Raw genomic sequence first — 26371 nt, forward strand, 5'->3', positions numbered from 1 at the left:
GCACCCTTATATTGTGTTATGTATTATGCGTGTAAGTTTACCTTGCCACTAGACTGCCCCGTTCCGCACAGCCACTTCTCCAGAAGAATGTTCCGGATCTTTAGAAGGTCAACACCATTGATGGAAGCAATTTCTTTGGCCACTTTGTGAATGTCTGCCAATTAAAGAAAAATACAAAAATGCAGATCTTTATAAAGTTCAAATAAAAATGTGTTGCATCAAAAACACAACCATACCATTAAAAATGAGTAACTGTATGCAAAACACACACAGACTGAGGTTGGCCTGGACTTAAAATAAAGCATTTACATTTTAATTAATTTCCATCAAGAAATTCTGTCAACACTGTTTTAAAGGTAAAAATAAAGCAGCGGTTTACTAGGCACTTGTCCTCACCAGGGTAAGTAGTGTCAGCAGGGTTCTTCATGCGCTCCAGCACTGAACTATGCTCAAAAAGGGCTACAATGAGACGCCCCGGCAGCCCTGTGAGCTTGAGGAGCTCTGGAGAGCAGAGCTGAGAAGACAGGAGAGTGTTCTCTGTCGCTGAGCGCTGATACTGCAACTGCAGTTTAGAAATGAGGGCCTCTCCTCGAGTCTGCAAAGTTTCCTTATTAAAAGAAAGTTTGATTAAAATCAGAGGTTTCATGAGATAAATTTAATTAACAGAACTATTTTTTAAATACATTAGTCGGAGAAGGTCATCTGTGGCTGAAACTCTTTGTGACTGTGTCACTTTAAGTAAAAAAAAAAATCTGTAATTTAAAGACCAGTTCACACTGTCCCAATAAACACTTCAAACAGTCAAAAGTTGGTTGTTGTAATTAGAATGTTGGGAAACATAACTGCCTGTTCACACTGATCAAACAAACACCAACAACCTTGCGTCTTTGTGTGTCATTGTTAGCGCTAAAGATGACTGAAAAAGAAGAGGTTGTGGATGAAGCCCTGCATGATGCAGAGACAAACAGCTTATTAAAATACACACACACACACAAAAATCACCCGACTAGTCCAAGGACAGTTTCCAGTAGAATGGGAAAGTTTTCTGCACGCTTGTCTTTTCTGGAAAACTGTCTGGTTTAGTTTAGACTCAATCTGACTTCATTATTGAAAAAAAGTTTTTAAAATAAAATGTAAGACATTTTAAGATCTTTTTCAAGACCTGAACAAATAAAATGAATACCATATCCCCATACCAAAACAAACCAACACAATCTCAAAATAAATAAAGCATCACAGACTCTTCCTTAAACAGGTACGGGCACACATGCAACATGGCCTTAACATTGCTTATCAGTAAAAAAAGGGTAGGCTATATGCAAGTTTAAAATACTCTAGACATAATATGTTTTCCACATATACACCTATCAGCCACAACATTAAAACCACCAGCCTAATATTGTGTAGGTCCCCCTCATGCAGCCAAAACAGCACCAACCCTCCTTCTCACCACAATTGTACAGAGTGGTTTTCTGAGTTACCGTGGACTTTGCAGTCAGTTTGAATCAGTCTGACCATTCTCTGTTGACCTCTCATCAACAAGGCATTTCTATTCACAGGACTGCCACTCACTGGATGTTTTTGGCACCATTCGGAGTAAATTCTAGAGACTGTTGTGTGTAAAAATCCCAGGAGATCAGCAGTTACAGAAATACTCAAACCAGCCTGTGTACACACACACACACGCACGCACGCACGCACACACACAGTGCCTTGCAAAAGTATTCAGACCCCTGACCAATTCTTTCATATTACTGAATTACAAATGGTGCAATAAAATTTTTATTAATTCTGATTGATATTTTATTTTAAAACACTGAAACTCAATCAATTATTGTAAGGTGACCTTGTTTTTTGTTGGTGAATATTTATGAAAAATAAAAAACTGAAATATCTTGCATAAGTATTCAACCTCCACACATTAATATTTGGACGAGCCACCTTTCACTGCAATAACTGCTTCAAGTCTTTTGGGGTACATATGTACCAGCTTTGCACAGTGACGAAGTGATTTTGGCCCAGATTTGCTCCAGGTTTTTTGGGCGACACTTGTGGACTGCAATTTCAAATAGTGCCACAGATTCTCAATAGGATTGGGACTGGGCAGAGCCACTGTAGGACATTTATATTTTTGTTCTTGAGCCACTCCAATGTTGCTTTGGCCTTAAGCTTGGAATCATTTAATTGAATTTCCTCCCAAGCTTCAGTTTCTTAGCAGACTAAAGCAGGTTCTCTTGCAGTATTTCCCTATATTTTGCTCCCTCCATTCTTCCTACAATTCTAACAAGATGCCCAAGTCACTGCTGATGAGAAGCATGCCCACATCATGATGCTGCCACCACCATGCTTTACTTCACAGAAATAACAGCAGTAAGTCAAATCTGACCAGCTTCATCTAACTTCTGAAACTAAATTTGCAATAGGTGGTGCAATCAAGATCATACCACATGTCTGAATGCAAATTGTTGAAAGATTCAGAAACTGAATGTGCTTCTCTCAGTGTGTGTTTTAATTGCAGCTTGCAACCCCATCAAGGACCCAACCCCAGAAAGGTGTCTGATCCCCCCTGTATCAATCAAGGACAAAGGATTGACCAACACACACAACCTGAAATATTGGAAATGGGTACAAAGACAATCCCAGGGGCCATTCACAGCACAATACCACCACAAGGATAGATATATGGCCTTCAGGTTTAGCCCCCAAACTAAATTATGCAACACAAATTGTTGTAGAACATGTTCCACCCATCTTCCAGACATGAACATAAACAGCACACACTTCAACAAAGAAAATGCACCTCCAGTTCCGTTCTTAATGCATATTATAATGAACCGAACTATTGAGCATCTACATCTGAGGTGTTGTTCGTTAGTGCTCAAATATTACACACCGTGTGAAGGCTAAAAACAGCCACGAGTGTGTGTAAACAGAGCAGCTACATTCACTGACACGCTGGAGCTGCGCGTGCATTTTATACATTTACTTATTAAACACAGCCTTTTGTGAGTCACAGAGATATTGCACGTCTTCAAGTGGCTTTGAATAAAATGCATACGAACTACTTTGTGTTTTTATGGTTCTTTTCTATCATTTTTTGAGCTTGACAGTAACGAACATGACTAACACTCAGTACCGGATTTGGATCGGGCTCGTAGGACCGATACCCAGTCAATCTAAAAGCTTCAGTATCCCTACAAAAAATTTAACTAAAGAATATACTAATCGTTTTTCCATCCACTACATCATGCACATTATCATAATGGAGCCGCCTTTTCTTGATGGAGCAGCTGAATAACCACCTTGATTCTGGATTTGTATTTGCCGGATTGGAGCAATTGTACATCGTTTGATTAAATGCTGCCAGGAGACACAGCACAATATCTGATATAATGAGGGCTAAATGGCTGTGATGCCTACAGGCCAACATCCTCCGCATACCTGGGAGCACCTAGTGTCTCTCAGAGGGAGGTGTTAACCACTTGACCGTCAGGACTCCCTGCTGATTTAATAGCTTGAAAAACTGGAAAAACACATCCAGCTTGCTTGAAATTCTCACTAGCTGTGGGTGGGGTGGGTACACGTCACCCAGGCAGTGACCAATGAGTGCAGTTCACATATAAAACAGTGATTTTTCCCAGAGGACCGTAGCAATTCTTTTTCTGCAGAATTTTTTTTTATTTTTGCTATGCGTTCTCAACAGAATTTGTCTTTAAAAAACCTTTCATAGCAGATGCTGCAGACTTTGTATAATATTAAAAAATACCTGTGTATTCAAAAGCTTTAGGTTGATTGGCTCGAAAATGGGCATGACAGCGTGTTGAGAAAAGTCAAAGGCGTTAAGTGAAACACCATCCCTCCGTTTTTAACCAGTAAGTGTGACAGACTCACCAACGAGGAGGGAAAGACTATCAACAACAGAAACTAAGTGTGACACCCCCCACCCAAATAGAGTTGTACCAAGTCTGCTATTGTGATGCCAGCTTTAAACACTTCCGAATGTCAAGGGCTATGTTTAAAGCATTGTGTGAAAAGGTCTGACCTTTCGTACAGCCAATGCCAAATAGTCAAAACACTTCATCATTTGACTAATTAACGGTTTCTATCACCTTAATATGCATTTTATCTTATGTGAAACTCAATTTAAAGCAAATTTTGAGAGTTTATTCACTTTTTACAAGCATTCAGGATTTCTTAAGTACAATATCAAAATTCACAAAAAATTGTTGGTTGGAAACACAGCTAGTGATGCCTAACCAGTGAGAACTCCTGCACTCATGGAGGTCTGCCCAGAAGACCAGAACATACATAGTGACTGAGAATTCTTCAGAGTATCATCCTAGGGAAGGTGCTGCCAGAAGCAGGTTTTTTCTCCAAGATGGAATGACACAATCACTGAACAAGCCAAAAAAGCCCTGACGGATTTAATGTACTAAACATATTGGTTAAGCTTACCCAGACACAGGTGGAGACAAACCCAAATTCGTTTATCCACCAGCTGAACCCTAGCAACATGCACCTGATGGACTAGGTGTTCTGCAGTTGTATATAAATCTCCCTGAACGTTTCTACAGCTACCCACACTGGAAAGACTTAATTGGCAAAAAAATGTTTTGACTTGCCACCAGTCTTTCACTATATCTATATCTATATATCTATATATATATCTATATATATATATATATAATTAAATATGTTTGTTTCAATTTGAACACTACCTCTACCAAATCAGTTGCACCCATGCACATTTGTTTTCTATGGAGTTGTGACACTTGGCTTATAGTCATGACAATGGTTTGTGTTGAGTTTTTTGGAAAATCATATCAAACTGCTTGAACATTAAAAGACCCAACAAACACAACTTGAACATATTCAATTGGTGAAAACAGATGCAGAGAGGATGAACACACTGATCCAAAAAACAACAACAACAACCACCACCATTGAATGCTGGTGTTCGTTACAGTTTATTGGGGCAGTGTAAATTGGCCGTAAGAGAGTGGTTATCAAACTGTCCTCTCTTGAACAGGAAATGGTCAACACACAATGTTTCTGTCCAAAAAACAATGTACCATTTAACACGGTGGTTCTCAATTCTTGTCCTGGAGAACCCGCAACACTGCATATTTTGCATTCCCTTCTTATCCAGCACACCTAATTCAGCTGGTTATTGGTAGTTAGTAGAGGCTCCATGGCCTAATCCGTATGTGTCAAATAAAGGAGACATCTAAAATATGCAGTGTTGGGGGTACTGGAATGGACTGGGGGAAACCCCCCCACTGATTTAACAGATGTGCGATTTAAAATTTCTACATTTGAAAGGATTTGTCTTGAGTATGTACATTTGTGCTCATTAGCTTACTTACAAGCTGAAAGTGGTTACAAGCTAAAAATTGTAGTATTAAAAAAAAAAAACACATAAGTATATTCCACAAGACAAAAGTATTAAATCACATCACAAAAGGCTACAGTCACTGATGTTCAAGAATGCAACACACGACATTAAGAACAGAGTGTGTAATTTTTTGAACTGGCTGATTTGGGCCATTTGTTATCTATATATATATATACACACAGGTGAAACTCGAAAAATTAGAATATCGTGCAAAAGTTCATTAATTTCAGTAATTCAACTTAAAAGGTGAAACTAATATATTATATAGACTCATTACAAGCAAAGTAAGATATTTCAAGCCTTTATTTGATATAATTTTGATGATTATGGCTTACAGCTTATGAAAACCCCAAATTCAGAATCTCAGAAAATTAGAATATTACATGAAATCAATAAAAAAAAAGGATTTTAAATACAGAAATGTCGGCCCTCTGAAAAGTATAATCATGCATATGTACTCAGTACTTGGTTTGGGCCCCTTTTGCATTAATTACTGCCTCAATGCGGCGTGGCATGGATGCTATCAGCCTGTGGCACTGCTGAGGTGTTATGGAAGATCAAGATGCTTCAATAGCGGCCTTCAGCTCTTCTGCATTGTTTGGTCTCATGTCTCTCATCTTTCTCTTGGCAATGCCCCATAGATTCTCTATGGGGCATTGAACCAGACTGAGAGACCATTTAAAGGCTCAGGAATCCTTTGCAGGTGTTTAGCTGATTAGAGTGTGACACTTTGAGCCTACAATACTGAACCTTTTCACAATATTCTAATTTTCTGAGATTCTGAATTTGGGGTTTTCATAAGCTGTAAGCCATAATCATCAAAATTATATCAAATAAAGGCTTGAAATATCTTACTTTGCTTGTAATGAGTCTATATAATATATTAGTTTCACCTTTTAAGTTGAATTACTGAAATTAATGAACTTTTGCACGATATTCTAATTTTTCGAGTTTCACCTGTATTTACACACACATATTGCAAGGGGTATCTGAATGTATGAGTAAAACTGTGTAAACATACAGTACCTGCAGAGAATCGGACTTGAGCAACTTGTGTACAAGCTCAAGACTGAACTTCAAGAAAACAGTCTTTTCTGCACCTGTAAAAAAATAAAATTCTTAAAACTTAAAAGTATAATATACAGGTGATTACAACACTGGCCATTACTAACTAGAAAGAGAAAGTACAAGGTGATAAATACACATAATTCATGAAAAATGAAAAGTGTCTAACTGGAAGTGTTTTGGGATAGACCACCCTTCATGGGAAGGTTCCACTCTACTTTGTTATTTGGATAATATTCATAGTTACAAAAAAGTTTGTTAACTGCTTCCTAATAGGTATGGGTCACATTGACAGAATCCAGATTTATTTTTCAAATGATATATTTAGGACTGACTATCCGCACTGTTATTTTGCAAGTGATAAAATCATACCCATTAGTTCAGGCAGTGTAGTCCATTTCTGATACAGTATATCTACATTAGGGATGGGCATTTTGGTCATTTTGTCTACTCGAGTACTCAGACTAATTACTAGAGTACTCGTCGAGTAATCAAGGGGCAGTTACATGTTCATAACTGTATATATAATATGTCTGAAAAACGTCTTTGACTGCTGCAATGCGTCTTGTTGTTCCAGTGTATCGTCTATTCTTCATTATAGGCTGTTATAAAATAGTATGTTACAAAATGTACAAAGGATTGCATAATCAAAATATAATGCATAATTTTTTGTCATTATGTTAAGATTCGCTGCCCAACTCTGAAAGAATGTGCACAACACACCTCTGTCTGTTCTTCCATCAGGTTACCGTAGTAATCTTAGTAAGTGCGCACCAGTTTGTTTAGTGACTGCCTGAACAGTATATTTTCAAATAACAGGAGATGCCATAACCATTGGGTTTTAATATGCGTGTTAAGTTGTAGTTCTGTTTTGAAGATGCTGCATTGTGTTCCATTTTACTGCGCTCTGTATAGCTGTTTGAAACACTCACCTGCTGTACACTGCCACACGCGCCTGGTGTGTATGTGTAAGTGTGTGTGTCCAAATGTTAGCTTGCGAGGAAAGCTTCGATGCTCTGTATTGTTGTTGCTATACTACAGCTATTTTTCTCTACAACCGTTTGTGAGGACGGTCACATCATTATTTGAATTCTTTTTTTCAGGCCAGCCCGTTATTTCACGTAACCAGCCCCTAAAGAACAAGTACTGTTTTGATTAATTAAGTTGGCTTGTGAAAGCCAACTTACTGAAATCCTATTTAAACTTATTATTATTATTAAGTTGGCTTGTGAGAGCCAACTTACTGAAATCCTATTTAAACTTAATAATAATAATAATAATAATAATAATAATAATAAGTTGGCTTGTGAAAGCCAACTTACTGAAATCCTATTTAAACTTATTAAGTTGGCTTGTGAGAGCCAACTTACTGAAATCCTATTTAAACTTATTATTATTAAGTTGGCTTGTGAAAGCCAACTTACTGAAATCCTATTTCAACTTAAGTTGGCTTGTGAAAGCCAACTTACTGAAATCCTATTTAAACTTATTATTAGTGGTGCTTGCCAAAGGCAAGGCATCACTATTGTTATTCACCATACTTATTATTAGTGGTGCTTGCAAAGCATCACTATTGTAATCTCACATACTTATTATTATTCTTTTTATTAGTGGTGCTTGCAAAGCATCACTATTGTAATCTCACATACTTATTAGTGGTGCTTGCAAAGCATCACTATTGTAATCTCACATACTTATTATTAGTGGTGCTTGCAAAGCATCACTATTGTAATCTCACATACTTATTATTAGTGGTGCTTGCCAAAGGCAAGGCATCACTATTGTTATTCGCCATACTTATTATTATTATTATTATTATTATTATTCTTCCACACAAAAGTTCGGCCCGTAATTTGTCCCGCAGCTTTTGTCACACACCCCTGAGTGAGGCGTCAAATTATGCGGCCTATTGAGGAGAGGTGTGGAATGACTTTTATAAGCGATCGGGGGTACGGTATTTATAGACTTAACATTGCGACAAACTTTGACGAGTCACAGCTCCGAGCGAGAATTTCGCAGAAACGTGTGATTTGCCACATTTGAAGAGGCTGGCAGGCTCTGTAAGAGCATACCTCAATATGGGGTAAAAGTTGCACCCCTGGGGGGCAGGAGCTGCCCAAAGTTGCCCCATTGACTTACAATGGTGTAGGACGGCCCATGAAATGACATTGCATAGGGATATTGTATTGAACATAGCTCTGGATCACAGTGTCATAGAGACAAGGGGCGGGCTCATTTTACTCAGACGACCAATCAGTCTCTCGGGATCATTGTGAAGCTATCAAGCCACGCCCTAGCAACAATTTAAAGCACCTTAGCAACAACTCCTATAGACTTCTAATGAAAGATATCAAAGGGATATCTCCGGATAGAAGTGTCATAGAAACACAAGGGTGGTCTCGTTTGACTCGGGGCAGCAAACAGCCAATCATGAATCACCTCAACACTTCCTAGCCCCTCCCTAGCAACCATTGTCGAGCACCTTAACAACCAAAATCCATAGAGGCATATCTTCCATTCTGAATGTCACAGAGGCATGGGAGTTGGTTTATATCATTCATACTGACAAGCAGCCTTTGGAGTTTCATGATTGGCAGCTGTCAAGCCACTCTCTAGCAACTAAACAGAGTACCCTAGCAACCGTTTAGCAATAACTACAGTGAGGAAAATAAGTATTTGAACACCCTGCTATTTTGCAAGTTCTCCCACTTAGAAATCATGGAAGGGTCTGAAATTGTCATCGTAGGTGCATGTCCACTGTGAGAGACATAATCTAAAAAAAATCCAGAAATCACAATGTATGATTTTTTAACTATTTATTTGTATGATACAGCTGCAAATAAGTATTTGAACACCTGAGAAAATCAATGTTAATATTTGGTACAGTAGCCTTTGTTTGCAATTACAGAGGTCAAACGTTTGCACACACTGCAGGAGGGATTTTGGCCCACTCCTCCACACAGATCTTCTTTAGATCAGTCAGGTTTCTGGGCTGTCAGCTGAGAAACACGGCGTTTGAGCTCCCTCCAAAGATTCTCTATTGGGTTTAGGTCTGGAGACTGGCTAGGCCACGCCAGAACCTTGATATGCTTCTTACAGAGCCACTCCTTGGTTATCCTGGCTGTGTGCCTCGGGTCATTGTCATGTTGGAAGACCCAGCCTCGACCCATCTTCAATGCTCTAACTGAGGGAAGGAGGTTGTTCCCCAAAATCTCGCAATACATGGCCCCGGTCATCCTCTCCTTAATACAGTGCAGTCAGCCCTGTCCCATGTGCAGAAAAACACCCCCAAAGCATGATGCTACCACCCCCATGCTTCACAGTAGGGATGGTGTTCTTGGGATGGTATTCTTCTTCCTCCAAACACGGTTAGTGTAATTATGACCAAAAAGTTCTATTTTGGTCTCATCTGACCACATGACTTTCTCCCATGACTCCTCTGGATCATCCAAATGGTCATTGGCAAACTTAAGATGGGCCTTGACATGTGCTGGTTTAAGCAGGGGAACCTTCCGTGCCATGCATGATTTCAAACCATGACGTCTTAGTGTATTACCAACAGTAACCTTGGAAGCGGTGGTCCCAGCTCTTTTCAGGTCATTGACCAGCTCCTCCCGTGTAGTTCTGGGCTGATTTCTCACCTTTCTTAGGATCATTGAGACCCCACGAGGTGAGATCTTGCATGGAGCCCCAGTCCGAGGGAGATTGACAGTCATGTTTAGCTTCTTCCATTTTCTAATGATTGCTCCAACAGTGGACCTTTTTTCACCAAGCTGCTTGGCAATTTCCCGTAGCCCTTTCCAGCCTTGTGGAGGTGTACAATTTTGTCTCTAGTGTCTTTGGACAGCTCTTTGGTCTTGGCCATGTCAGTAGTTGGATTCTTACTGATTGTATGGGGTGGACAGGTGTCTTTATGCAGCTAACGACCTCAAACAGGTGCATCTAATTTAGGATAATAAATGGAGTGGAGGTGGACATTTTAAAGGCAGACTAACAGGTCTTTGAGGGTCAGAATTCTAGCTGATAGACAGGTGTTCAAATACTTATTTGCAGCTGTATCATACAAATAAATAGTTAAAAAATCATACATTGTGATTTCTGGATTTTTTTTTTAGATTGTCTCTCACAGTGGACATGCACCTACGATGACAATTTCAGACCCCTCCATGATTTCTAAGTGGGAGAACTTGCAAAATAGCAGGGTGTTCAAATACTTATTTTCCTCACTGTATATCTCTGCACCAGAAAATCAGAGAGACTTCTGGGTTCATTTATTTCAATCAGGATGGCAAGGAGACTTGATAAGTATCACTATGGTAACAGCCTAGCAACCACATGGGGTTACCTTAGCAACCGAGTAACAAATCACATATCTCTGCACCAGATAAACGTAGAGACTTCCGGATTGACTTATTTCAATCAGGATGGCAAAGAGACTTCATTAGTATCACTATGGTAACTGCCTAGCAACCAGATGTGGTTACCCTAGCAACCAAGTAACAAATCACATATCTCTGCACCAGATAAACGTAGAGACTTCTGGGTTGATTTATTTCAATCAGGATGGCAAGGAGACTTGATTAGTATCACTATGGTAACTGCCTAGCAACCACATTGGGTTACCCTAGCAACCGAGTAACAAATCACATATCTCTGCACCAGAAAATCGTAGAGACTTCTGGGTTGATTTATTTCAATCAGGATGTCAAGAAGACTTGATAAGTATCACTATGGTGACTGCCTAGCAACCAGATGGGGTTACCCTAGCAACCGAGTAACAAATCACATATCTCTGCACCAGAAAATCAGAGAGACTTCTGGGTTGATTTATTTCAATCAGGATGGCAAGGACACTTGATAAGTATCACTATGGTAACTGCCTAGCAACCACATGGGGTTACCTTAGCAACCGAGTAACAAATCACATATCTCTGCATCAGAAAAACGTAGAGACTTCCGGATTGACTTATTTCAATCAGGATGGCAAGGACACTTGATAAGTATCACTATGGTGACTGCCTAGCAACCATATGGGGTTACCCTAGCAACTGAGTAACAAATCACATATCTCTGCAACAGAACAACATAAAGACTTCTGGCTTTGTTCATGGGACTCAGGGTAGCAAGGATCAATCAATCAATCAATCCATCCATCCATCCATCCATCTATCTATCTCTCTATCTATCTATCTATCTATCTGAGGGTCAATATCTATCTATCTATCTATCTGTCTCTCTGTCTGTCTGTTGTCTATCTATCTATCTGAGGGTCAATGTCTATCTATCTATCTATCTATCTATCTATCTGAGGGTAAATATCTATCTATCTATCTCTCTATCTATCTGAGTGTCTGTCTGTCTATCTATCTAGCAACTAAGTTAAACTTTAAACTACTTTAAACTAATTTAAACTAAACTAATTTAAACTATAAACTACTTTAAACTATAAACTACTTTAAACTAATTTAAACTTCAAACTAATTTAAACTTCAAACTAATTTAAACTACAAACTAATTTAAACTACAAACTAATTTAAACTATAAACAAATTTAAAATTCAAACTACTTTAAACTTCTTCAAATTTTCTGGTCCAAACTTTCACAAGCCAACTTAAAGTTTGTCCAGAACTTTTTTCTAGTTTCAAGTCAGCTACTATCTATTTAACTAGTTTAAGTTGGCTTGTGAGAGCCAACTACTGAAATCCTATTTAAACTTATGTATTATTATTATTATTATTCTTCTGAGACTAAAATTACCAAGACTAACTCCTCCTAGAGCTTTTAAGCTACAGGCACCAAACTTCGGCACAGACCTTCAGACTAATCCCGAATAGTGTGCTATATCTTTTCTAACTGATCGGACTTACGGTTTTCCTAAAAATGATGATCAAACTCGGAAAAAACTCCCATTGACTTAACATTGCGGAATGTTCAGAAATTCAAATTCCAACTGACATTTTCACACACACAGACAAAAAGGGCCTGTCAGCCCTGCATCTCTCCCTCTCTCTCTCCCTCAGAGGATTTCTTTTATCAAGCAGCCAAAAAGTAATGACCTAAAATCTTCCTAGCCACACGCTAAAACATGCTAAAAACGTGCTAGCATCTATCTGAGGGTCAATATCTATCTATCTATCTATCTATCTATCTATCTATCTATCTATCTATCTATCTATCTGAGGGTAAATATCTATCTCTCTCTCTCTATCTATCTATATCTATCTCTCTATATATCTAAGGGTAAATATCTATCTATCTATCTATCTAGCAACTAAGTTAAACTTTTTTAACACTACACTGTAGAACTGGCTCATTAGAGTCATTCATTTGGGAATCAGACTACACTGGTCACACTGTATGTTTCACACTGTAGATTCAAAAGAACTGGCTCATTAGAGTCATTCATTTGGGAATCAGACTACACTGGTCACACTGTATGTTTCACATTGTAGATTCAAAAGAACTGGCTCATTAGAGTCATTCATTTGGGAATCAGACTACACTGGTCACACTGTATGTTTCACACTGTAGAGTCAAAAGAACCGGCTCATTAGAGTCATTAATTTGGGAACACACACAGACAAAAAGGGCCTGTCAGCCCTGCATCTCTTCCTCTCTCTCTCCCTCATTGCATAGGGATTTGTATTGAACATAGCTCTGGATCACAGTGTCATAGAGACAAGGGGCGGGCTCATTTTACTCAGACGACCAATCAGTCTCTCTGGATCATTGTGAAGCTATCAAGCCACACCCTAGCAACAATTTAAAGCACCTTAGCAACAACTCCCATAGACTTCTAATGAAAGACATCAAAGGGATATCTCCGGATAGAAGTGTCATAGAAACACAAGGGTGGTCTTGTTTGACTCGGGGCAGCAAACAGCCAATCATGAATCACCTCAACACTTCCTAGCCCCTCCCTAGCAACCATTGTCGAGCACCTTAACAACCAAAATCCATAGAGAGATATCTTCCATTCTGAATGTCACAGAGGCATGGGAGTTGGTTTATATCATTCATACTGACAAGCAGCCTTTGGAGTTTCATGATTGGCAGCTGTCAAGCCACTCCCTAGCAACTAAACAGAGTACCCTAGCAACCGCTTATCAATAACTATATCTCTGCACCAGAAAATCAGAGAGACTTCTGGGTTGATTTATTTCAATCAGGATGGCAAGGAGACTTGATAAGTATCACTATGGTAACTGCCTAGCAACCACATGGGGTTACCTTAGCAACCAAGTAACAAATCACATATCTCTGCATCAGAAAAACGTAGAGACTTCCGGATTGACTTATTTCAATCAGGATGGCAAGGAGACTTCATTAGTATCACTATGGTAACTGCCTAGCAACCAGATGGGGTTACCCTAGCAACCGAGTAACAAATCACATATCTCTGGACCAGAAAATCGTAGTGACTTCTGGGTTGGTTTATTTCAATCAGGATGTCAAGAAGACTTGATAAGTATCACTATGGTGACTGCCTAACAACCAGATGGGGTTACCCTAGCAACCGAGTAACAAATCACATATCTCTGCAACAGAAAATCGTAGAGACTTCTGGGTTGATTTATTTCAAACAGGATGGCAAGAAGACTTGATAAGTATCACTATGGTGACTGCCTAGCAACCACATTGGGTTACCCTAGCAACCGAGTAACAAATCACATATCTCTGCAACAGAAAATCGTAGAGACTTCTGGGTTGATTTATTTCAAACAGGATGGCAAGAAGACTTGATAAGTATCACTATGGTAACTGCCTAGCAACCAGATGGGGTTACCCTAGCAACCGAGTAACAATTCACATATCTCTGCAACAGAAAGTCGTAGAGACTTCTAGGTTGATTTATTTCAATCAGGATGGCAAGGAGAGTTGATAAGTATAACTATGGTAACTGCCTAGCAACCACATTGGGTTACCCTAGCAATCGAGTAACAAATCACATATCTCTGCACCAGGAAATCGTAGAGACTTCTGGGTTGGTTTATTTCAATCAGGATGGCAAGAAGACTTGATAAGTATCACTATGGTAACTGCTTAGCAACCAGATGGGGTTACCCTAGCAACCGAGTAACAAATCACATATCTCTGCAACAGAAAATCGTAGAGACTTCTGGGTTGATTTATTTCAAACAGGATGGCAAGAAGACTTGATAAGTATCACTATGGTAACTGCCTAGCAACTATATGGGGTTACCCTAGCAACCGAGTAACAAATCACATATCTCTGCAACAGAACAACATAAAGACTTCTGGCTTTGTTCATGGGACTCAGGGTAGCAAGGATCAATCAATCTATCTATCTATCTATCGGAGGGTCAATATCTATCTATCTATCTATCTGTCTCTCTGTCTGTCTGTTGTCTATCTATCTATTTAAGGGTCAATGTCTATCTATCTATCTATCGATCTATCTCTCTCTCTCTCTATCTATCTATCTGAGGGTCTATCTATCTATCTCTGTATCTCTATCTATCTGAGGGTCAATATCTATTTATCTATCTATCTATCTGTCTATCTGTCTGTATGTCCATCTATTTATCTATCTATCCATCTATCCATCTATCTATCTATCTATCTATCTAGCAACTAAGTTAAACTTTAAACTACAAACTACTTTAAACTTCAAACTACTTTAAACTTCAAACTACTTTAAACTATAAACTACTTTAAACTATAAACTACTTTAAACTCATTTAAACTACTTTAAACTTCAAACTACTTTAAACTATAAACTACTTTAAACTATAAACTACTTTAAACTATAAACTAATTTAAAGTAATTTAAACTTCAAACTACTTTAAACTTCAAACTTTCTGGTCCAAACTTTCATAAGCCAACTTAAAGTTTGTACTCAAACTTTTTAATCTAGTTATGTATTATTATTATTATTATTATTCTTCTGAGACTAAAATTACCAAGACTAACTCCTCCTAGAGCTTTTAAGCTACATGGCACCAAACTTCGGCACAGACCTTCAGACTAATCCCGAATACGTGTGCTATATCTTTTGTAACTGATCGGACTTACGGTTTTCCTAAAGATGACGATCAAACTGCGAAAAAACTCCCATTGACTTAACATTGCATGGAATGTTCAGAAATTTAAATCCCAACTGACATTTTCACACACACAGACAAAAAGGGCCTGTCAGCCCTGCATCTCTCCACTCTCTCTCCCTCATTGCATAGGATATTTTGTATTGAACATAGCTCTGGATCACAGTGTCATAGAGACAAGGGGTGGGCTCATTTTACTCAGACGACCAATCAGTCTCTCAGGATCATTGTGAAGCTATCAAGCCACGCCCTAGCAACCATTTAAGAGCACCTTAGCAACAAGTCCCATAGACTTCTATTGAAAGAGATCAAAGGGATATCTCCGGATAGAAGTGTCATAGAAACACAAGGGTGGTCTCGCTTGACTCGGGACAGCAAACAGCCAATCATGCATCACCTCAACACTTCCTAGCCCCTCCCTAGCAACCATTGTCGAGCACCTTAACAACCAAAATCCATAGAGGGATATCTTCCATTCTGAATGTCACAGAGGCATGGGAGTTGGTTTATATCATTCATACTGACAAGCAGCCTTTGGAGATTCATGATTGGCAGCTGCCAAGCCACTCCCTAGCAACTAAACAGAGTACCCTAGCAACCGCTTAGCAGTAACTATATCTCTGCACCAGAAAATCAGAGAGACTTCTGGGTTGATTTATTTCAATCAGGATGGCAAGGAGACTTGATAAGTATCACTATGGTAACTGCCTAGCAACCAGATGGGGTTACCCTAGCAACCGAGTAACAAATCACATATCTCTGCATCAGAAAATCGAGAGACTTCTGGGTTGACTTATTTCAATCAGGATGGCAAGGAGACTTGATTAGTATCACTATGGTAACTGCCTAGCAACCACATTGGGTTACCCTAGCAACCGAGTAACAAATCACATATCTCTGCATCACAAAAACATAGAGACTTCCGGGTTGACTTATTTCAATCAGGATGGCAAGGAGACTTCATTAGTATCACTATGGTAACTGCCTAACAACCAGATGGGGTTACCCTAGCAACCGAGTAACAAATCACATATCTCTACAACAGAAAATCGTAGAGACTTCTGGGTTGATTTATTTCAATCAGGATGGCAAGGAGACTTGATTAGTATCACTATGGTAACTGCCTAGCAACCACATGGGTTACCCTAGCAACCGAAGTAACAAATCACATATCTCTGCACCAGAAAATCGTAGAGACTTCTGGGTTGATTTATTTCAATCAGGATGGCAAGGAGACTTGATAAGTATCACTATGGTAACTGCCTAGCAACCAGATGGGGTTACCCTAGCAACCGAGTAACAAATCACATATCTCTGCACCAGAAAATCAGTAGAGACTTCTGGGTTGATTTATTTCAATCAGGATGGCAAGGAGACTTGATAAGTATCACTATGGTAACTGCCTAGCAACCACATGGGGTTACCCTAGCAACCGAGTAACAAATCACATATCTCTGCATCAGAAAAACGTAGAGACTTCCGGATTGACTTATTTCAATCAGGATGGCAAGGACACTTGATTAGTATCACTATGGTAACTGCCTAGCAACCAGATGGGGTTACCCTAGCAACCGAGTAACAAATCACATATCTCTGCACCAGAAAATCAGTAGAGACTTCTGGGTTGATTTATTTCAATCAGGATGGCAAGGAGACTTGATTAGTATCACTATGGTAACTGCCTAGCAACCAGATGGGGTTACCCTAGCAACCGAGTAACAAATCACATATCTCTGCACCAGAAAATCGTAGAGACTTCTGGGTTGATTTATTTCAATCAGGATGTCAAGGACACTTGATTAGTATCACTATGGTAACTGCCTAGCAACCAGATGGGGTTACCCTAGCAACCGAGTAACAAATCACATATCTCTGCACCAGAAAATCAGTAGAGACTTCTGGGTTGATTTATTTCAATCAGGATGGCAAGGAGACTTGATTAGTATCACTATGGTAACTGCCTAGCAACCAGATGGGGTTACCCTAGCAACCGAGTAACAAATCACATATCTCTGCATCAGAAAACGTAGAGACTTCCGGGTTGACTTATTTCAATCAGGATGGCAAGGACACTTCATTAGTATCACTATGGTAACTGCCTAGCAACCAGATGGGGTTACCCTAGCAACCGAGTAACAAATCACATATCTCTGCATCAGAAAATCATAGAGACTTCTGGGTTGATTTATTTCAATCAGGATGGCAAGGAGACTTGATTAGTATCACTATGGTAACTGCCTAGCAACCAGATGGGGTTACCCTAGCAACCGAGTAACAAATCACATATCTCTGCATCAGAAAACAGTAGAGACTTCTGGGTTGATTTATTTCAATCAGGATGGCAAGGACACTTCATTAGTATCACTATGGTAACTGCCTAGCAACCAGATGGGGTTACCCTAGCAACCGAGTAACAAATCACATATCTCTGCACCAGAAAACACTACAGACTTCCGGGTTGACTTATTTCACTCAGGATGGAAAGGAGCCATGTATTGTATTACCTTGGTAACTGCATAGCAACCACATGGGCTTACCCTAGCAACCTAGTAACAAATCACATATTTCTGCACCAGAAAATCGTACAGACTTCTGGGTTGATTTATTTATGACCATAATTTTTGTTCTTTTCAAGTTACAACATGCTGTTTGATCTAGTTTTGCCACGGCAAGCACCACTCACATTTTCTTCAGGAAATGTACTATCTTATCTTAGTTAGTGGTGCTTGCAAAGCATCACTATTGTAATCTCACATACTTATTTTTATTTTTTCTTCTTTTTATTATTATTCTATCTCCAGTACAAAACTTCGCACCTAACTCGTCCCCAGACCGCTTAGTGAGACCCACAAATGAGGTGTCAAATCGAACGGCCTATTGAGGACACGTGTGCTATGACTTTTATAAGTTTATCGGGGTACGGTATTTGCCCCAGGGGCAAAAAAGCGCCTAAAAATCCCATAGACTTAACATTGTGACAAACTTTGAGCGCCACAGCTCCGAGCTAGGATTTCACAGAAACGTGTGATTTGCCACATTTGAAGAGGCTGGCAGGCTCTGTAAGAGCATACCTCAATATGGGGTAAAAGTTGCACCCCTGGGGGCAGGAGCTGCCCAAAATGCCCCAATTGACTTATAATGGTGTAGGACGGCCCATGAAATGAAAAGGCATAGGGATTTGTATTGAACATAGCTCTGGATCACAGTGTCATAGAGACCAGGGGTGGGCTCATTTTACTCAGACGACCAATCAGTCTCTCAGGATCATTGTGAAGCTATCAAGCCACGCCCTAGCAACCATTAAGAGCACCTTAGCAACAAGTCCCATAGACTTCTATTGAAACAGATCAAAGGGATATCTCCGGATAGAAGTGTCATAGAAACACAAGGGTGGTCTCGCTTGACTCGGGACAGCAAACAGCCAATCATGCATCAAATCAACACTTCCTAGCCCCTCCCTAGCAACCATTGTCGAAAGCACCTTAACAACCAAAATCCATAGAGGGATATCTTCCATTCTGAATGTCACAGAGGCATGGGAGTTGGTTTATATCATTCATACTGACAAGCAGCCTTTGGAGATTCATGATTGGCAGCTGCCAAGCCACTCCCTAGCAACTAAACAGAGTACCCTAGCAACCGCTTAGCAGTAACTATATCTCTGCACCACAAAATCAGAGAGACTTCTGGGTTGATTTATTTCAATCAGGATGGCAAGGAGACTTGATTAGTATCACTATGGTAACTGCCTAGCAACCAGATGGGGTTACCCTAGCAACCGAGTAACAAATCACATATCTCTGCATCAGAAAACGTAGAGACTTCCTGGTTGACTTATTTCAATCAGGATGGAAAGGACACTTCATTAGTATCACTATGGTAACTGCCTAGCAACCAGATGGGCTTACCCTAGCAACCGAGTAACAAATCACATATCTCTGCATCACAAAAACATAGAGACTTCCGGGTTGACTTATTTCAATCAGGATGGCAAGGACACTTCATTAGTATCACTATGGTAACTGCCTAGCAACCAGATGAGCTTACCCTAGCAACCGAGTAACAAATCACATATCTCTGCATCAGAAAAACGTAGAGACTTCCGGGTTGACTTATTTCAATCAGGATGGCAAGGACACTTGATTAGTATCACTATGGTATCTGCCTAGCAACCAGATGGGCTTACCCTAGCAACCGAGTAACAAATCACATATCTCTGCATCACAAAAACATAGAGACTTCCGGGTTGACTTATTTCAATCAGGATGGCAAGGAGACTTGATAAGTATCACTATGTTAACTGCCTAGCAACCAGATGGGGTTACCCTAGCAACCGAGAAACAAATCACATATCTCGGCACCAGAAAAGAGTACAGACTTCCGGGTTGATTTATTTCAATCAGGATGGCAAGGACACTTGATTACTATCACTATGGTAACTGCCTAGCAACCAGATGGGGTTACCCTAGCAACCGAGAAACAAATCACATATCTCGGCACCAGAAAAGAGTACAGACTTCCGGGTTGATTTATTTCAATCAGGATGGCAAGGAGACTTGATTAGTATCACTATGGTAACTGCCTAGCAACCAGATGGGGTTACCCTAGCAACCGAAAGTAACAAATCACATATCTCTGCATCAGAAAACGTAGAGACTTCCGGGTTGACTTATTTCAATCTGGATGGCAAGGAGACTTGATTAGTATCACTATGGTAACTGCCTAGCAACCAGATGGGGTTACCCTAGCAACCGAGTAACAAATCACATATCTCTGCATCAGAAAACGTAGAGACTTCCGGGTTGACTTATTTCAATCAGGATGGCAAGGACACTTGATTAGTATCACTATGGTAACTGCCTAGCAACCAGATGGGGTTACCCTAGCAACCGAGTAACAAATCACATATCTCTGCATCAGAAAACATAGAGACTTCCGGGTTACTTATTTCAATCAGGATGGCAAGGACACTTGATTAGTATCACTGTGGTAACTGCCTAGCAACCAGATGGGGTTACCCTAGCAACCGAGTAACAAATCACATATCTCTGCATCAGAAAAACGTAGAGACTTCCGGGTTGACTTATTTCAATCAGGATGGCAAGGACACTTGATTAGTATCACTATGGTAACTGCCTAGCAACCAGATGGGCTTACCCTAGCAACCGAGTAACAAATCACATATCTCTGCATCAGAAAACGTAGAGACTTCTGGGTTGGTTTATTTCACTCAGGATGGCAAGGAGACTTCATAAGTATCACTATGGTAACTGCCTAGCAACAAGGAGGGGTTACCCTAGCAACCAAATAACAAATCACATATCTCTGGATCACAACATCGTGAGAGACTTCCTGGTTGACTGATTTTACTCTGGATAGCAAGGAGACTTGATAAGTATCACTATGGTAACTGCCTAGCAACCACATGGGGTTACCCTAGCAACCCAGTAACAAATCACATATCTCTGCACCAGAAAACAGTACAGATTTTTGGGTTGAATTATTTCACTCAGGATGGAAAGGAGCCATGTATTGTATTACCTTGCTAACTGCATAGCAACCACATGGGCTTACCCTAGCAACCTAGTAACAAATCACATATTTCTGCACCAGAAAATTATACAGACTTCTGGGTTGATTTATTTATGACCACAATTTCTGTTCTTTTCAAGCAGGCTATTTGACGAGTTTTGCCACGGCAAGCACCACTCACATTTTCTTCAGGAAATGTACCTATCTAGTTATTATTATTCTACTGAGACTAAAATTACCAAGACTAACTCCTCCTAGAGCTTTTAAGCTACAGGCACTAAACTCGGCACAGACCTTCAGACTAATCCCGAATAGTGTGCTATATCTTTTCTAACTGATCGGACTTACGGTTTTCATAAAAATGATGATCAAACTCGGAAAAAACTCCCATTGACTTAACATTGCGGAATGTTCAGAAATTCAAATTCCAACTGACATTTTCACACACACAGACAAAAAGGGCCTGTCAGCCCTGCATCTCTCCCTCTCTCTCTCCCTCAGAGGATTTCTTTTATCAAGCAGCCAAAAAGTAATGACCTAAAATCTTCCTAGCCACACGCTAAAACATGCTAAAAACGTGCTAGCATCTATCTGAGGGTCAATATCTATCTATCTATCTATCTGAGGGTAAATATCTATATCTCTCTCTCTATCTATCTATATCTATCTCTCTATATATCTAAGGGTAAATATCTATCTATCTATCTATCTATCTAGCAACTAAGTTAAACTTTTTTAACACTACACTGTAGAACTGGCTCATTAGAGTCATTCATTTGGGAATCAGACTACACTGGTCACACTGTATGTTTCACACTGTAGATTCAAAAGAACTGGCTCATTAGAGTCATTAATATTGTAATCAGATTACACTGGTCACACTGTATGTTTCACATTGTAGATTTAAAAGAACCGGCTCATTAGAATCATTAATTTGGGAATCAGACTACACTGGGTCACACTGTATGTTTCACATAGTAGATTCAAAAGAACCGGCTCATTAGAGTCATTAATTTGGGAATCAGACTACACTGGTCACACTGTATGTTTCACATTGTAGATTCAAAAGAACCGGCTCATTAGAGTCATTAATTTGGGAATCAGACTACACTGGTCACACTGTATGTTTCACACTGTAGATTCAAAAGAGCCGGCTCATTAGAGTCATTAATGTTGTAATTAGACTACACTGGTCCCACTGTATGTTTCATACTGTAGATTCAAAAGAACCGGCTCATTAGAGTCATTAATTTGGGAATCAGACTACACTGGTCACACTGTATGTTTCACATTGTAGATTCAAAAGAACCGGCTCATTAGAGTCATTAATTTGGGAATCAGACTACACTGGTCACACTGTATGTTTCACATAGTAGATTCAAAAGAACCGGCTCATTAGAGTCATTAATTTGGGAATCAGACTACACTGGTCACACTGTATGTTTCACACTGTAGATTCAAAAGAGCCGGCTCATTAGAGTCATTAATGTTGTAATCAGACTACACTGGTCACACTGTATGTTTCATACTGTAGATTCAAAAGAACCGGCTCATTAGAGTCATTTGTTTGGGAATCAGTCTACACTGGTAACACATGCTAGCATCGCCTAGCGAAGTGCTAAAACATGCTAAAAACGCATCTCAGCATCATGCTAACACATGCTAGCATCGCCTAGCCGAAGTGCTAAAAAATGCTAAAAGCGTCTTAGCATCATGATAACACATGCTAGCATCGCCTAGCGAAGTGCTAAAACATGCTAAAAACGTGCTAGCATCATGCTAACACATGCTAGCATCGCCTAGCGAAGTGCTAAAAAATGCTAAAAACGTGCTAGCATCGCCTAGCAAAGTGCTAAAACATGCTAAAAACGTGCTAACATCATGCTAACACATGCTAGCATCGCCTAGCGAAGTGCTAAAACATGCTAAAATCGTGCTAGCATCATGTTAACACATGCTAGCATCACCTAGCGGAGTGCTAAACATGCTAAAAACATGCTAGCATCATGCTAACACATGTTAGCATCACCTAGCGAAGTGTTAAAACATGCTAAAAACGTGCTAGCATCATGCTAACACATTCTAGTATCGCCAAGCAAAGTGCTAAAAGATGCTAAAAACGTGCTAGCATCTATCTGTCTGTCTATCTATCTATCTGAGGGTCAATATCTATCTATCTATCTATCAATCTATCTATTTGAGGGTCAATATCTATCTATCTATCTATCTATCTATCTGAGGGTAAATATTTATCTATCTATCTATCTATCTGAGGGTAAATATCTATCTATCTATCTCTCTATCTATCTATCTGAGTGTCTATCTATCTATCTATCTATCTATCTAGCAACTAAGTTAAACTTTTAACTACTTTAAACTCATTTAAACTTTAAACTCATTTAAACTTTAAACTCATTTAAACTTTAAACTCATTTAAACTTTAAACTACTTTAAACTACTTTAAACTTCAAACTTTCTGGTCCAAACTTTCACAAGCCAACTTAAAGTTTGTCTCGACGAACTTTTTCTAGTTAATAATCTGTTATTTTAATAATATTTCTGTATAATACTCTCTAGTACAGTATTTGTGCACTGTCAAAACTAAAAATAGTAGATATGTCATAAAATTATTTAAACTACAATGGCATCTATGCAAACCAATTCAAGTGCTCCAAATGTAATTTGATATCTTCATCCCTACATTTGCCACTATCGGTCCTAGGATTTTGTCAGTGGACAAATGCATGGATCAGATACAGCAATAGCAATATATTACTTGTTGGTCAAGTGTTAATATATTCACTGTGAGTACAAAGTGTTACATTTTTATTTGATTTAGCCAATATTGCATCTGCACATCAGTGGATGTATATCATTAGCAGAGACACATTTGTTTGCATTTTGTTTTGTGGTTTTATTTGGACAGACAGAAAGCTGCAGAAAAGTGAAGGACACATCTAAGGTTGGTTTCACATATAGTCCATTTAAAATGAACCAAACCCCGTTCAGTTAAAGTAAACCAAAAAGGGAACTAGCTGCAAATGACTTTAGTGCTTTTGGTGTTCACAATGTAAGTGGACTTAAAAGAGAACCCAGTTTCATTTTTTGTCCTTTTTGCATTGATGTGGTTTCAGACCCTTTGATGTTCATACCACAATTCCTTCAGAACTCAGACCCCAAGGCAGTCATGATTACTGCATGTAATTTTGCTAACAATAAATTGCATACATTTAATTGTGATTATGATGATAAACAGTCACTTCTTAAGGTGTATGTGTGCTGAACACACATTCATCTTTATTAATGTATACAACTTGGAATCACGTAATAGGGCTATATGATCCTTTAAGGCTTTAAGCACTTAAAATATTGCACAGGGATAGAATGACATGAAAAGTAATATTTTTAAAATGTTAAAATATTTCACAAAATGTAAAAACATGTCCCATTTTTTGGGTCAACATTACATTTACACAGTTTATAATATAACCCAGCCAATTCTATTCTATTCTATTAATATTAAGCAATAGTAATATATTTCTGTCCTAAATTCTTTACTTTCACATTATGTTAAGGGTCTCTGATTGTACCCGCGAACCCTTATTTCACATGAAGGAAAATGAAACGAGATTATATGACTATTTCAAAATATGTTTCTCAACAGAAATAAAGAGGGTGTCTCTTCCTGCATGTCATTAACACAGCATATATTATTGAACCCAAATCATTAGCCATTGGTTTCACTATCAAAATAGCTTGTATTTTCCTGGGAGTTTGGCACGAACCTGTCATGAAAAATCATGGTATGTCATGGAAATCATGGTATTTCTATATTCATTTAAAATTCCCTTATTTGGACAGTAAAATGTGAGTCCAATTTAAAGTAGCAACAATCAATCGAACCACAAAACGACCCGTTTGTCTGTGGGACCTTTTAGGGGGGTCCGAGATCATTTGGGTTGTTCACTCATACACATTATATTGCTCAGACTGTTTGGTGTGCTCAAACGGTGCATAAGAGAACATTACCACAGTAACTTTGTGCTGCTCATAACAGCAGCAATGAAAACACATCATAACATTGAAACTAACAAATTCCCGAGCAGGATCGCCATTCATTATAACACACTCAATCAAAACTGAAAACTAAACTCCTGTTTAAGAACCAGAGATGCTTCTTCTGTTTTAGACACAGATGAAGTGGTGTGACAAAATGAAGTGTCCAACACAACCCCATCGTAAATGAGATCTTTGCCTGTAGTCAAAGGTCTGGCTGCACAAGATTTACATTACTGGTACATTGTATGGAAATGCGCAGCCTGAAAATTGACAAAATCCCTAATTTTGTGTTCAAACTGGTGAAAAATGCTGTTATGTCTTTGACTCACCTGCAGGAACGTCCTGGGCAATCTTATGGACTGTGGCTGCAGCGAGTTCCAGATTTTGGATGCACAGTGCATGTTTAAAGATACTCTCAGTAACACTGGACATCTCTCTGCTCTGATCAACATGCTGGATTTGCTTTGACTGATCCATCAGCAAAGGCAAAAGACTCTTCTTGAACACATGGTTCACAGCCAACACATACAGCTTATCAAGATTAACCTGCATAAAAAGCAATATGGAATCAGAAAGTACATATCACCAGTAGACGTATGGTCATTTTTCTTGGGTCTATAGCATCGGCTTGGTAAAGCTTGGGATGTTACATTCATACAACGTTGCTCTTTTGAATTTGTCTGATGTGTTTCAAAAACAAAGTACAATCTAATCTAACATCTAAGGATGTTGGCTATTTGTGGTAGCCAAATTGGAAACACAAAAACCACAGATTAAATACAAGGATGGGCTGCAATATACAGGTGTGCTGTTGTGTGTCATTGGATATAATCAAGCATCTGCTATATGACAAGCAGTACTTTTTGCTTTCAATTTAATTCAACTCGAAAAGTTGGAAATTCCAACTTCCTACTTGGAAAACCCTAAACTCAAGGAGAAGTGGTGTATAATGCTATACAAACATGCTTATACACCCAACATGATATACATAGTTGATAAACATTCACTTTTAAGAAAATTAAATGCATGAAGACAATCGTACAGCATCTTCGGAGCATTGGACAACAGAACACTTCAGTTTATAGTTGGAAACCAGAGATACCAAGTCATAATATCCCATAATATTCAAAAGAATATTAATTCAAATTGAACATAAATTTTCTGTTACCTTCAATAGTTTACAGATGAGGAGAAGTGTGGGTAAAGAGTCCTCACTGAGTTCTGGAGCTGTGGATGGACAGAAATTCAAGATAA

The 26371-nt window shown here is 39.1% G+C and overlaps 1 protein-coding gene across 1 annotated transcript in view; it reads right to left on the reverse strand.

Annotated features, from left to right (window-relative positions):
- Positions 1 to 26371, reverse strand: part of kntc1 (kinetochore associated 1) — a 76569-nt gene that overhangs the window by 13435 nt on the left and 36763 nt on the right. The window contains exons 44-48 of the mRNA XM_052109682.1: positions 26286 to 26344; positions 25447 to 25663; positions 6422 to 6495; positions 397 to 607; positions 42 to 154 (exon numbers count right to left, since the gene is read on the reverse strand). Coding sequence (XP_051965642.1) covers positions 42 to 154; positions 397 to 607; positions 6422 to 6495; positions 25447 to 25663; positions 26286 to 26344 — 674 coding nt within the window. The remainder of the gene's footprint in view (positions 1 to 41; positions 155 to 396; positions 608 to 6421; positions 6496 to 25446; positions 25664 to 26285; positions 26345 to 26371) is intronic.

Source organism: Xyrauchen texanus, chromosome 3 (genome assembly GCF_025860055.1).
Source record: "Xyrauchen texanus isolate HMW12.3.18 chromosome 3, RBS_HiC_50CHRs, whole genome shotgun sequence".
Taxonomy (NCBI): Eukaryota; Metazoa; Chordata; class Actinopteri; order Cypriniformes; family Catostomidae; genus Xyrauchen; species Xyrauchen texanus.